Source organism: Ictidomys tridecemlineatus, chromosome X, assembly GCF_052094955.1.
Source record: "Ictidomys tridecemlineatus isolate mIctTri1 chromosome X, mIctTri1.hap1, whole genome shotgun sequence".
In the NCBI taxonomy this organism is placed as follows: Eukaryota; Metazoa; Chordata; class Mammalia; order Rodentia; family Sciuridae; genus Ictidomys; species Ictidomys tridecemlineatus.
The window spans coordinates 117,153,415-117,168,784 of NC_135493.1; the positions used below are offsets into that span (position 1 = coordinate 117,153,415).

The window sequence follows — 15,370 nt, forward strand, 5'->3', positions numbered from 1 at the left end:
GGACAGACTTTGATTCTGAAAAGTATCAAAAGGAAGGATGAAACTAGATAGAAAACAGAGCTCAGAATATGTGGCTGGACACCAGAGATACACTATTTTTTAATATTGTCTAAGGCTGGATCTAAGCCCCAAGTTGATCCTAAGCTGTATGTTTAGATTCTTTCCTGTCTGTTAATTCCAAAAAAGCACTTGTGCTGTTTTTCTCTGTTGACCTTGGATATAAAGAGATGAATGGCAACACTGCCTGGCTCATCAGCTGTTCTACTCTCCCCCACTAAAATCCCAGTGGCTGACTAGGAATGTCCATGTTTACCAAACATTGTAAAGGCATCATAGAAAATACCCATATGCATTGAGCAATACTAGCTGGGAAGGACAAAAATATAATATCTGCTCCCATCTGTGTGTGGTCCCTTCAGAAAATGTGCACACATATGGTTGGCCCATGTTAATTAAGTCCAAATATGGATTGGATTCAACTTGGAGAGTAACTGATAAATCTGCAGCTAAAACTTTTCCAAATGCTTTGATATTTCCTGAATAAAAATATTTCAAAGGTGTTGAATAGGAGAGGGCAAAATTGAACACCACTAGAAAAAAACTCAAATTATCACAGTTAAATAATCAATACTGCTCACATTTTAAGTTTCAAAGTCATTTCACATCTAGTATTTATTTATAGACCCAAACATTTGTCAATATAACATTTTATTAACCAGCATATTAAAATAATGAGAACTGACTTGACTTTTGTCACTACATGTCTATAGCTATTTAACAATGCCACTGAGGTGAAAAAAGGGAAAAGTGTGGTGTAGCAGTTTACTTAACATTTTATTTAGGATTGTCTTACTTTGGAAAGAGGGAAAAGAGAAGAGGTGCCAGCATTCTTGGGAACTGAATATGGATTTGAGAAGACCGAAGTAACTTAGTACCTGGTGACAGCTGAGAACAAAATACTTGGATAGTATTTTGCTGCATTGTGACTTCTACTGTAGTAACTGGAGGAGTGTTGCTGACTAGTATTTATGGTGGCAAAGGTTATATAGAGAATAGAGTTCTGATCAGATGGTAGGATGGTTCATTCTCAATTAGGTAACATTTTAAAAGCAAGTATAATTCCTCAGTTTACTCTTAACAACCAACTAAAATGGGAGATACATTTTATACATACATTATCTGAAAAGAAATGCAACTATATCCTCTTTCATGAGTTATTTGCTTCCCAAAAGGAGGAAAACCAGGGCAAGGAAAATATCCATATGCTTTGTATTAAGTGAAAGATGAGTGGAGCCTGGATGGTAACAGGTGCTGTTTAAAGGAATGTATGTATATATAGGTTATGGAGGATGGGAAGAACTGTCTCCCCACTTTCTCTTCCTTTTCCTATAGCCAACTCAAAAGTGATAAGACATTTATTTAACATTTTATATGAATATAGAACTGTAAAAGCAAATTTAGCTCAAAGAAAGGTTAAATGACTTCTTTTCATTGCTTAGTAATATTGGATTAAAAATCCTCCTGACCCTTAGAACTGACATGTGCCTCACTTCAGTAGCATCTTTCTTTTTTAAAAATATTTTTTAGTTATAGTTGGACACAATACCTTTATTTTATTCATTTATTTATTGTTATGTGGTGTTGAGGATCAAACCCAGTGCCTCACACGTGCTAGGTGAGCGCTCTACTGTTGAGCCACAACCCCAGCCCAGTAGCATTCTGTCTTTAATCCCCTATTCCATCTTTTGCTTCCTATCTTTTATCTGATCACTCAAATTTTGAAATATATTCCTACTGACATAACATATCAAATAAAATTTTTATTTCATTGTCCTTTGAAATGACCGATTGATCAGCTATGGGATGACTTTGTTCTGAAAGTGTCACATGTGGAACTTCACATAATTATATATGCACTTAATTATCTGCATTTCAATAACTGTCCAATAATCAATATTGTGCCCTCTACAATACAGATGTTAGTTTGTAATTTTAAATGCCCCAAGCAAAGAGAAAGTTGTTGGTAAGACTGCTGAGCTTTGCAGATGGACAAATTTTTCCCATTTTAAAATGAATTACCTTTCCTTTGGAGTATGTGCTATGAGAAGGCAGTAAAGGAATCCATGGGTCTCATAAGAGCTACAGTGATATTATGCATGTTTATTTTGGGATTAATGCCATCCAGTGAGTCTTTCAAAATCAGAAAAAAAGCCCATATGGACCAGGAAGAAGCTCATTTCAACATAAGTTAAGCAAACTTACCAGGATCTCTAATTTTTCCCTTGCTTTCTTGTCACAAGAAAATTTAGGTTATAAGTAATAGCAGACTAGCCTTTCACCTCTGCTGGCTCAAATAGGCCACATGCTTCCCTTAGCCTACATATCCACTTAATTATTGAACCAGTCAACCATCTCTGTGTATAATTGTCTAAAAGTATATGAACCTATAATTCATTAACATGTTTAAAATAATATCTCATGAATACTCCTGATTGAACCAGATGGTACAAATGGATCTAGTTTGTGGTTTTGAAATTTCTCATTAAGGAGCTCAGAACTGTTGGTCATTGTGTAACCTATACATTGAATGTTTTAAAGCTACCTTTTTATTCAGGTAGTCAATGCCTCCCTTTTCCACTTCCATATCCAGTTACTATGTTCATGAGTTGGATAATGAGTTTGGAAAAGAAGGGTTCCAAGATCCAAAAGTATTTGAGAACACATCACAATGCCTTTTTAATTTTTTATGTGGTGCTGAGAATCGAACCTGGGTCCACCCCATGCTAGGGGAGCGCTCTACCGCTGAGCCACAATCCCAGCCTAGAACCATTCTTATTTAATCATCAGGAAGGAGTTTTGTGGTTTGGGAGGGGGAGGTCATGTTAGGTTGCAGATTTATGATAGAGCTAGAAGGAACTCTAGACTGTCTGTTCTCCTGATTCAACCAGGTTTTATAGAGGAAGCAGACAAAATGATGACTAATGGGGCTAGAGAGGCTGTTCTGTGATCCTGAAGGATACAGTAAATGGTGGAAAGAAGTGTAGAGCTCATATTGCCCTGAGCTACCATCTTGCTATTCGGTCTCTGCGCAATCATCTGAAGAGCAAACTCTGATGCATGCTAATGAAATGGAAAGTTACTTCCAAAATGAGGGGAATGTTCCTATTGCTAGTCCAGTCAGGGAAGTAGTGGAAGACTACCAGTTATCCTAGCTTCCATGTATTTCATTGACTGATTTCCCTCTTTTCCTTCAAAGGAGGATAAGATCTTTACTGTTAGGTTTAAAACAATATTATACCCCATAGTGCATTTGTATTTATGAATCCAATAAAGAACTCAACTGAGCTTTATGGCCCATTATGAGAATCTGTCAGGTACACAACACACCTTTTAGACTTTAATACTTTTACCCTCAGCTGCACTGTTTTTGAGGGCCCCCCTCTAATATTACCCACTCTGCATCACATAGCTCAGCTCCTACTGAATCCACCAGCATATGTGCATGCCAACTCCTCCCACCATTCCAACCTTACTCCCCCCTAAGAAGAACGGAGTCATTGTGGTTTCCATGGCATTTCCCAGCACTTCCCTGAAGACTTGCTGCTTAATTCTGATGTGGGCGCTTATGCTACAGTCATTAATTACTGCATTAAGTCAAGTCACAAAACTAATGAGGATTTGGACACAGAGTTAGAAAATGATAATGTATTTTTTTCCTGGATTATAAGATATAAAGATAAACATGGTCAAAATATTCAGAGATATGAAATCACAGCTTTTCATAGCTAACTTACAGCAGAAAATACAGGCTTCTGTGTCTCATCAAAATTGGGAGTAAGATAATCAAAACATCACCATTGGTAACATTTAGGCAGGCCTCACTTCACTGTGCATTTTATTTTCAGCTCTGACATCTAAATAAAGAATGTTCTTTTTTTCCTTATGGCATAAAAATCATTCTATAACTAAAACTAGAACCTTTTGAAGTTCTTGCATCAGACAGTAGGATGAGTCAAGAATGAGAGGCCACATGGGAAAAGTTGGCCTTTATGTGTGTGGATAGAGTTAGTCTTAGGATTATTTGGAGAGCATGGTTGGGTGTCTGTCTATACTCCACTTACTCTCAGTGGTACCTGTAAATCTTTCATCAGATGGAGAAGGTATGTCAGTCCCCATGGGTTTTGTATTACAACTAAGGGACTCCTGGTAGGGTACAAGACTGAATCATCAACACTTGGAATCATGAGCTGAATCAAAAGGATTAACAAGAAAATTACCTACAATGCTATAAGCAATAGTTTCAGGTCCAATAAAGGTTGATAATGAGGTAAGCAAATGGCTTGTTGATATGGGGTGCTTTTGTGGAGGATCAATTCCATTATTTATAGGTTGGGGAACCCCCTAAAATTGCAAGTTAGCATGTGGCCCCTGGGCACCTAGTCAAGTCAAATAAGACACTGAAAACAAATAATATTTCCTCGACAACTTCACCTTAGGCATAACCATTCTGGAGGCATACAACAAATCTAGAAGCAAAGCTATTAACAGTTGGAAGGCATAGCCACTTTAGTAATGACAGAGGACTTTTCCCCTTAAACAACAACAAAAAAAGAGCTTAAATGCCCCAATGCACAAATATGCGTACAGTTTTAGGGAATTTCAAGGATCTATGGAGTTTTCCCCTTGCATCAGTTTAAGAACTCCTAATTTGTAGGTTTATACTCAAAGTGTGTGTCCTTCCCATTCTTTAAGTTTTGAAATTCTGAGGAACTATCTTGGTCAGTATACTGTTTGTCTTAGAGTCTGAAACAGAAAACACAATCATTAAATTTGAAGAAGATACCAAAAGCCCTAGTGTTTATGACAGTACAACTTTTGAGTGGGCATATATCATGTATTATACTCTTTTAATGCTCATAACTTAATTCTCTCTTTTTCTAAGCTGAGGATTCAGAGAGAGATCCTATTTCTCTAAATCATAGCTAGTGTTGAGGTCAGATTCTCAAGCTTGAGAGTGTTTGACTTTAAAACCCATGTCTATGATAATATTAGAACTAATCAGGATAGCATTCAGCTTTCAAAGGTTTAAACTCAAGTTTAAGGCCAAATAAGCTGTGTATAGTTGATATATCTTAAAGGTGCTAAAACAACTTTGCTGAAGTTCCATTAGGAAGGAATTCCCCTGCACACTCAGGTTCAGAGTAGGCGTCTCAAATGGTGCAACAAAGTGAATATTACCACATGAATATCTATCAAGGTAGAACATACCATAAGATTAAGTCAGCAACATAGTTTTGGTGACTAAATATGTCTACTAATGCTGATGGGTCAAAAAATTTTGAAAGCAAAAATGTTTAGGTAATTCATTAATCCTTCTGAAAATGGTGGCCATTGGTTTGTCATGATAACAGATGGAGGGAAAAGTGATGGATTTAAGATTCCACACATGAGATTTGTGTATATAAAGAAGACTTTCTTCACAATATGACGTCCTCACTATTCTTTACAGATATCAAACTTACTATTGGAAATAAGTCTCATATCAGCTCTTTACAGCTTAGTATCAATTTAGGCCAAAGTGTTCCCTCTCTCGGGGTATTTGCATTGTTAACCTGAGTGTGCAGGGAAATTCCTTCCTAATGGAACTTCAGCAAGATCTTTTTAGCACCTTTAAGATATCAACTATACACAGCCCATTTTGCCTTAAACTTGAGTTTTAATCCTTTGAAAGTTCAGCTGGGCATATATTAATACTAATTACTCCTTGGCCTCTAGGTAAATTGAGTTCAATGACTCAAATACAAATGTTAGTTCTGATCCCAAAATTTTAGCAATATTTGGATCACACAACTTATTTATGAAGTTAGAACTACTTTTCTTTTCCTGGTTCCCTATTCATTCCTATTACTTAATTTATCATGTGCCCTGTTAAATTGGAGTACTTCCTGGGCAAGGACTCTATCTTACTTAGCTCTGGATTTCTAAACCCAGCATAGTGTCTGGCTCACTGAAAACCTTTCTGGGAAAATAATTAGATTCCTACAGTTCAAATTTGCCAAGAGTTTGTATTTCTTTAAAGTGACATCTCCGGTTCTCCTTCAACAAGGATTTTTCCTCAGGTCAGTGTATACCCACAATGGAGGAAAAGTCTAAGCCATCCTGCCATAGGACAAACCCCACCCAATCCAAGCAATTTTTAGGACATTTTAGAGCCTGTAATTTACTACACTTAGGAATCAGAGATAACAAGAATTGCCTATGGATCTAAGTCTGGGGAACATTTTATCTTTTACTGTTCTAGAATGACATGCCTTCATAGTAAAAAAGGAAAACAACAACAGTTGTTTTATTTCAACAGTGCACAACACCAGATATTTACTAAAGAAAACACCACCCAAGGCCCAGAGGATTAGCTGAAGCAGCTGATACCCTGTGCTGCTTTTTATAACTCTCCTTTCCAGCACCATGCTCTACATATGTCCTGTTTCATCAGGTCACATCAACTTAGGTCATGCCCACTATTGCATCTTACACCAAACAAATGTATCACCATGCAGAATATTCTTTCCTTGAAAATTAAGTGGACATTGGGGAAGTTTCCTGGTTCTTGTACTAGAACTTGGCTTTGCTACATTTTGTAAGCAAGCAGCCCCTTTCATTCCACAAGACACGGGCTATTGGCTACTAGAAAGCTGTGAAAATATTTGGTATAAGAATAGAATATGCAATAGAGAACCAAATTACATATATAGTTGTTGAGTGAGATTCTGATGATGTTAAGTCTGTAAACTTATTGAAATTATTTGCAAGAATCCTACTTGTCTACTTTTTAGGGGGGGAGTGGGCAATGAAATTGGAGAGAAGAGAATATTCTATACAACACCTTTAGATGCCAATAGTTGTTCATTGTACCAAAATATCTCTCTCTTATATAGTGCATTGTCTTGGCCCTTTGGAAGATGTTTTTTAAAAGGCAAAATCCAAGTATCTCAAAAATCTTACTGTTTAAAAAGAATGTTGATTTTAAATACAGATAGCCATAAGTTATTTATGGAACATGTAATCTATGTCAGATATTATAACAAGTACATTTTAAATTTAGGAGTTGGCAAACTATAGCCGAAGGACCAAATCCAGTCCACCACCTGTTCTTGTAAATAAAAGTTTACTGAAACAAACTACATCCAATTGTTTGTATATTGTCTTCAGCTGCTTTTGAACAAAATGCCAGAGGTGAGTAGTTGTGACAGAAGTAATTGAGACTGTAAAATTTCAAATACTTAAATCTGTCACTTTAAAGAAAATATTTGTTGTCTACAGTGTCTTTTATTCTCACAAATATACTCAGAGATAAATATGGTGTTTCCCATTTTATGATTAAGGTAACTAAGCATTATAGGTCATGTAGCTAGTAAGTGCCAAAGCTTGGGTTTGAGTCTAGATTTATCTGATTTAAAAATTTCATGTTCTTATGCTATACTTATTGAATGTGCAGCAATAACCAAAATATAAAGTAGGAAGAAATAAAAGCCTTATACAGAGCCACAGAGAAATTGCTATTAGAATTCAGAAAAGGAAGATATTATTTTGAGCCTGGGATGATAAAGATTCTAGAGAAGATCATATTTTAATATAAAATTTAAAAATGAATCTCAAGAATCTTATGTCCCAAGTCTAAGCCCAAGAAAAGTTAAGAGATCAAGATCATATGTTTAAGTAGGAGCAGAGATTGGAATAAAGTCTCCACTTACCAGACCAAAGTATGCTGTTAAACATGCTGAGCCATTGAAGTTTTTTGTGTGTGGTTAAATGACCGGATTATTGAAATGAAAATTCATACATTATGCTCAATAGCAATTAAACTGAAGGAGTATTTATTTATTTATTTATTGGTACTGGGGATTGAATGCAGGGGCACTCTACTGAGTCCTCTTTTTAGTTATTTTTAAATTTTGAGACAGAGTCTCAATAATTTGCTGAGGGTCTTACTATGTTGCAAAACTTTGCCACAGCCTCCTGAGTCACTGGGATTACAAGCATGTGTCACCTTGCCTGAATGTGATTCCTTTATCAAGGTCTCCAAAAGCACATTTGTTCAGGTATTTACACAATACCATCACCTACCCACAAAACTACAAAATACATTTGTGTTGTGGAGAATCACACTTGTGAGATTATAGGAATGTCTTTTACTCTCCACCAACTTTAAGATTCAAATGATAAACAAAAGAACACAAATTTGAAGCCATATTCATCCTACCCTGAAGAATCAGGCACCTCTAAGCCAGAGGAGAAATAGAGAAGTGAACATGTGTAACCAATGGAGGCTTACCTGATACTGTAGAGTACTTTGCCATTTTTTGAAATCCGCAGCAATTTGTTGTCAGTGGTGACATCATGGAAGTTGGCACCCTTCTCATTGGCAAAGAACAAATCTGGTTTCCAAATGGAGTCTAGCATGGATGGGTCCAAGTCCAGGGAATCATCCGGGTACTCACTGTATGCCAGCCGTGAATCATTCCACTGTTGTCTCAGAAAAATATTCACTCGGTAGTCCTACAGAAATGTCATGCACAAGAGCTCCTTATTGTCTGTCCTGGCATAAGAAGTCTATTTAAATTTCCCTCTCATCATCTCTCTGATTTGATAGAGTGTTTGTTGCTGAATAAAGCAGGCTGAGTATATCTTGGTCAAAATAAACCATTCAGTTCTATTAGGATTGGAGCCAGAGGGGAGGAAGAAGGAAGAGGCAGTCAAACCATAACACAAATGGAACAGGTTGGCTTGGCTGAATTTTTATGCTTAAACTATTATTTCTGGTGTGAAATAATACTAACTCAAGTTGATTTTGCTGTAGAAGAGGGTAACAAGTTCAGAAGTCTGGGATGGCATATTTTAAATAAAACTGATTCATTTTTGCAAATCAGAAATGAGACCATATCTAGTCTCTTTATGCTTGATGTTCTGGGCAGAAGAAAAGCCATTGTGTAATTTTGGAGGGAAAAACTTGAAAAACTGTGAGATGATGGCTTAATATTTTAAAAGATCATCAACATACACATTAAGTTGCTTCATGATGACAAAATAATTCTCTCAGCTACTTTCAAAATTCTTAATTATTTTATCATTTTCTCTGAATGTATACATGTAGCCAGCTTACTGCTTCATCCAGAGATCTTTTTTATTTTTTCCCAATTTGAACACCTTCTTGACAAAGGTGTTCTTCCTTGTGGGAACCTCAGGTATACCCCTGGCATTCTCACTTGATCTGGAAACTTCCTTCTATACCAATGAATTAGCTTGGGGTAGTGATTGCTTTCCTGAGAAACTCTACTAAAAGTTCTTTAGGTTCATGGAAAACTGCTTCATTTGATAATCTACACCCTGTTTGGGGTTTCATCAGTATTCGCTAGTCAAGCAGGACTATAATTTCAGAGCTAATAGTTTTTCATTCTTACCATTTGTGGTTATTTAAGGTGATTTATTACCACTAGCTTCATTTCCACATATTTGGCATGTGGATTTTTAGTCATTGTTTATCTTACTTTAATGATGAATAACTTGTCCTGGTTTGCCTGAGAACTTTCCAGTTTGGGCCCTGAAAATCTCTTGCCCAGAGCACTCCCTCAGTCCCAAACCATTCCCAAGGGGTGTTGGTCACTATACTAAGTATCATGGAGACTACCTGGGGTAGCCAGTTTTGATTAATTCCCTCAGAGCCAAAAGAAAAATTAGTTTTAAAGATCAGTATATATGGAAAAAGCTTCAATTCAGTTATTTCTACCTATTCACTAAACTACCCAAATTCCAGTGAGTTTTTTTTTTTTTTTTCAAATGCAATCTCCTGTTGACAGGCTCACAAAGCACTTTAGAAGTGGCAGTTCTTGGGAAAGGTGCACAATGTGGGCATAAAAAAGCAAATAATCAAATAGTTAATAACCACTGAATATCAGTGATGAAAAATATGTCTCATTTTGAAAGGCTGTGTTATTAAAAGAAAAAACCTTGAGGTCCTCCATTGTATAAAACGAGGACATTCAGACTTGGAAAGTGTTAGTAGGTGCCCTTTATTTGGGATTTTGCCAGCCAGAACAGTAAATTCTGAAACCCAAGCAGGTGCTGTTGTGGGCCTCACTAGATTTGCATCCCAATCTGATTGTTTACTAGCTCCCCCACTGAGTAGACCATGGGAATGACAGAATTTCTAGAATTGTCCCAAGACCCCAGGAAGTTGTGACTGAAAAGAGATTAATAACAGGACAGTGTCTGCTTGGGAATGGAGTGACTGGAAACTTTGTAGTTTTGTGTGAGTAGCGAGTAAAAACATGTGATTCGTGAAAATAAAAGAAGTGGCTATTAAAAATGTAAACTAATTTATATGTAAGTATACACTAGATACATCAGCTGTGAGATTTTCTTAAGTTTTCCTGAGGAGGAAAATGCAGTTTCCCTAGTATTTAACACCCATTCCCTTTTATTTTTCTAATGTAAAAACAAGCAAAATTGTGTAGGAGGAGTACGTATACTTGTTTCAACAGAAAATAGAGAAAAAAAATATCCCCTTCCTTAGACAATTCATAAGGTACTGTAAATATGGGAAGTAATGGTAACTGAATATAACAGAGGTGAGTATATTAAATATCTTAAACTACTGGCAGGCAAGAAAACCCCACCTCCCATCCAGGAAGTAGTCCAAGGATGGAAGATGCTATGAGAAGCTAGACAGAGAGCAGAGCACTGGGCAGTAAAATCATCAAAGAGAACCTCCTTGTAATTCTCCTAAGTCTAGGAAAGTCTAGAAATTATATTAGTGACATGCATCCTGAAAACAGTGACCTTCAAGAAAATATCTCAATCAATATTTTCACAGCTAATATACATCTTTTTAGAAAGTCTTCTCCATGAATGTTCTCCAGTGTTTCCTGATTTTGTTTTGAATTTTAAATATAGAAAATGATGAAACAGTTCCTCCCAATATGAGAACTTTAAAAAGAGCAGTGAGTCTATTACATCACAGTAAAATCATTAAATGTCTAAAGGTTAATTTAAAATAAATTATTCCATTATTTGTAAGCAAGGAGAAGTATAAAACGAAGAAGAGAAAATATATTCTATGCCACACTTACAGTGATTATATGAAATAAGACATTTGCCAAACTGTTTGAACGTAAATATTCATTCCTTTCAGTGTAGGTAATTAAAATTTATCCATAATTATGTTTATGATATACATTATTCTAAAATAAATAGCAATGCTTAAATATCTTTAAAAATATAAAAAGACACCCAAAGATATACAGAAGTAGATAACCAAAGAAAAGATTTTCTGGAGCTGTGCCTATGTAATTCTTCCAATTCACTGTCATTTTCAATATAGGGAAAAATTTGACATCTGATATTTATCTATGCATCACTTCTGTTTATTTATGGATAGGTTTATTCCCTTGTGATATTCCAAACCACAAGAGAATACTTATATTGTTCTGTAGTCTTTCTTTGCCTTTATTTTTTGCTTTAAGGTTTAACAAAATATTAAAGTAGAAGTAAATATTGAGAAGCATGTTTAAATGCTGACAGAACTTTTTTTTGCACTGCCTTCTCTCTCCAGGGACAGATTCTACTTCAAATAAATGACATGTTTTCTTGTACTAAAATTTGTTTCCCTATGATTGACTATCTGGGTACCAGATTAGGTAATGGAAACATTCAAATAATATTCTTTTTTATTTATTCAAAAGCTTTGTGTAAGCCACATCATCTTTATTCTTAACATAGGTAATGTAAGTACCTACATTCTATATTATTATTTAGTGTCAAATTTAAAATTTCTCAGGGTTTTTCTCTTTCAGTTGCCTTCTAATGCTATGTCTACTCTGTAAAGATTATTTCTTTAAATTGAATTATTTTGACACAATTTAATTTAGTATTTTCATTTATACATTGAGATTACAATACTCTCTCATATATACTCTTATTAAACCTTACTTCTCTAATTATATTATAAAGGTATCAAATATAAGGATTTGGTGGGGTGTGCTGGGGATGTAACCTATGAGTGCTTAACCACTGAGCCACATCCCCAGTTTTTTTTATTTTTTATTTTGAGACAGGGTCTTGCTGAGTTGCTGAGGCTGGCTCTGAACTTGCAATCTTCTTGCCTCAGAGGCCCCAGCTGCTGGTATTGTAGGCATGCCCCACATACCCAGCAAGGATATTCTTTTTTGACTTGCCACTGTGCTTTTGTGGCACTTCAGTTTTATCTCTGCCTACACTGCAGTAAAATTTTCATAATCTTAAGACACTGTTAGCTTTAATATGAAAAGTTAAGTTTAAAATTATGGGGGATGTTTCTTTATGATTAATTTGGGATCAAGGCCATCTCATATATCAAATTAACAAAATGCCATGTTTGTGGTAGTTTTTTGATTCTTCCTTAAGACATCAGGAAAAAGAAATATACCCATCTGTTTTTTCCTTATCAGTTAGTATCTTCTTATGGTTTGCTTATGCAGCTGTAGAATGAAAGGAAACAGTGTTGTTTCAGTGGCTATAATAGAACACATATTCTAAGAGGAGGCTGTCTACTTTCTTATCTGAGTTCCTCAGGAATGTGATTTCAGATCAGAGGTAAAGTAACTCTTCACCCTGCAGCAGTAACCAGCAGGGAATGGGAATTTACCCTTAGGGCCAGAGTTCAGGGGAGCCAGAATTATATTCTAGAGATGTTCTCTTAGGAGACACATTTGTATACTTTTGTCTCTCTCTGGAAATGTTCTCTGAGGGGACATATTTATACACTTTCAGCTTTCTCTTCTATCTGGTAAATAAGTAGAGAGGATCTGCTGCTGTGTCCTGGGTAGTGTTCCCACATCCAAAATCACTCACTGCCTACTCACTTCCCTCCAAGAAGTCATTTGGAAGCTGAGAAGAGAGCATTTCATCTCTATTTTCTGATGACCTAGCCTTGGAAGAGCTGCTGCATATAGATCGTAGTAAACACCCTTGACCTTTACTGACATAACTGATACTCTCAAACTATGTTCTCACATCAGGAAACAGGGGATTGCGAATCTATTCCCTGTTCTGTAAATTCAGTTGTTATCAGACAGAAAGCAAAGAAAATGGTAAACTGACACTCCAAAAAGAATATCACTTGTCTCATTATATATCCCTTAATAGTCTTCTAAGTTTTGGGGACCATACATAATTTGTTCCACTGAATAATCTAAGCATAGGGTAGGGTCAGTTAACAATGACTACCAACAGATTTCTGTGTCTCTTAACAAATATGTGTATTTTTAAATATTGTATATCATTTTGATGATCCATAAAATATTTCTTAGAGTAATACAAATGTGTTGTGTTGTAATTACACATCTCCAACACTCATACAGCAAAGAAATGAGAATTTTTACTGGCTGTGTTAGTAAGCCAATACTTTTTGGGCAGGCAGTATCAATAAATTAGTGGTATTTCATTAACCATAAGAGGGACAGATTATATAGCCCAAAAAGAAAAAAAAACTACAATGAGTTCTTGAAACAGATAATCATTGGCTGTCCTTTAGAAACAAACATCCCATACTAAATCCTTCAATAACACTCTTTGGGGTGAAAGTGAGGTGTGGGGAAAGAGGAAATTCAACATGTTTAGAAACTTGAAATTCTGAAGCATTCTTGAAAAAAAAATCATTACAGAAGATGTAGAGAAAGCAAAACTATTATACCCCCAAAATAGCACCAATCAATGACTTTATCACTGCATAAAAGCTAAAGTTTCTGACTCCACAGTTGTTCAGGAAAGAATCTAATTCTGCTTAATTTTTTGACCATATTTTCCAAGTAAAATTCTGTTTAATATCAGTAAATTTATGGATTGTAGAATCTTAGTGTGTTATAAAGGAAGCTCGGCTGTGGTAACACTCTGTGAGGGTGCAATGGACTATGTATGTCCTCTCAAAATTCATTGTTGAAATCCTAACCTCCAATGTTATAGTATTAGGAGGTAGAAATTTGGGAAGTAATTTTGTCATGAGGGTAGACCCTCATGATTGGAATTAATGTCCCCTTAAGAGGGACCCCAGAAAATGTTCTTTCCACCATAAAAGGATATAAGGAGAAATCAGCTGTCTTTAACCTTGAGCAATCCCTACCCAGAACCTAACTATAGTGGCGCCCTGATCTCAGACTTCCAACTTCCAAAACTGAGAAACTAATTTGTGTTGTTTGAAAACAACCCAATCTATAATACTTTGTTACAGCAGCCAGACCTGATTAAGATAGGGTGCATCAGGTGGCTTCCCAGGGAGGGATTTACCTATCTTGGAAAACAAGACCCTTCGCTAGTAGATCAATTGTCACATTCTTGTGTGCATCTGAATAATGACTATTTAAATATTGATGCCTTAAATTTGGGGTTGGAATTTGGCCCCAGACTATTTTTATAAATAAAGTTTAATGGAGCACAGCCATATGCATTTGCTTACTATTGTTTTTTTCTTAATTTTTTATTGGCTCTTTTTTGTTTATGGCTCTTTTCATATGAAAAGGAAGGATTGAGTAGTTATGACACAGACTATCTTGCTTTCAAAGTCTTAAGTATTTACTGTCTGGCCTTTTACACAAAAAGTTTGCCAATCTCTACTGTAGGTGGTATGAGAATTTCTTCTTTGCCATAAGCGTGATAGAGTTTCAAAAAAAAAAAAACCACATGTTTTTGTATTTTAACACCAAAGCCATAATTGAAGAAAATAAAATATATTTTCAAAGCCAAATGAAGCTTTTCATTACATCAAAAGCTAAGAAGTAAAATAAAAGAAGCACAATACACATTTCTTTTCTAAACATGCAATTCAATCTATCTTATACAGCAGAATAAATAGGCTGTTGATGTTATCCGTGAGCAACAGTTTCCAAGGGTTTTGGTAGGAAATATGACAAAGGACACCTATTAAGTGTCCAGGAAGCACCTAAGCAGCCCATTTATGAACACCTTCACTAGCTCTTAAAGACACAGGAAAATAGGGTATCAATGACTTCCATTTTCATCTCTTTAAATGTTTAGCTTATTTTTGCATTAATGAACATCAAAAGGTGCACAATTACATTTTTGATTGAGAGTAGGATGCAATGAGGAGATTTAATCAAAGCAACTTAGGAGTCTTAATTAATGCAATCAGCATTAGGCCGTGCAAATATCGTCATTGAATGCCATCGTGTAAAGTTGGTGACAGTGATTTGGGCTACTAGAAACTTTGCCCCTCTCTTATAAGAATAAAAACAAGAAGGGAGAGACAGAAACTGAATGCCAAGACCAGAATTGGATTATTGTTTCTATGTTTAGCATTTCTTGTGAGTCATTTAATAACCCT

At 35.7% G+C, this 15,370-nt stretch overlaps 1 protein-coding gene across 8 annotated transcripts in view; it reads right to left on the bottom strand.

Moving 5' to 3' along the window:
• Glra2 (glycine receptor alpha 2) overlaps positions 1–15,370 on the bottom strand; it is a 187,276-nt gene that overhangs the window by 127,506 nt on the left and 44,400 nt on the right. For all 8 annotated transcript variants that reach the window (XM_021722797.3, XM_040288903.2, XM_040289007.2 and 5 more), the window contains one exon: positions 8,333–8,556. In XM_021722797.3, coding sequence (XP_021578472.1) covers positions 8,333–8,556 — 224 coding nt within the window. The remainder of the gene's footprint in view (positions 1–8,332; positions 8,557–15,370) is intronic.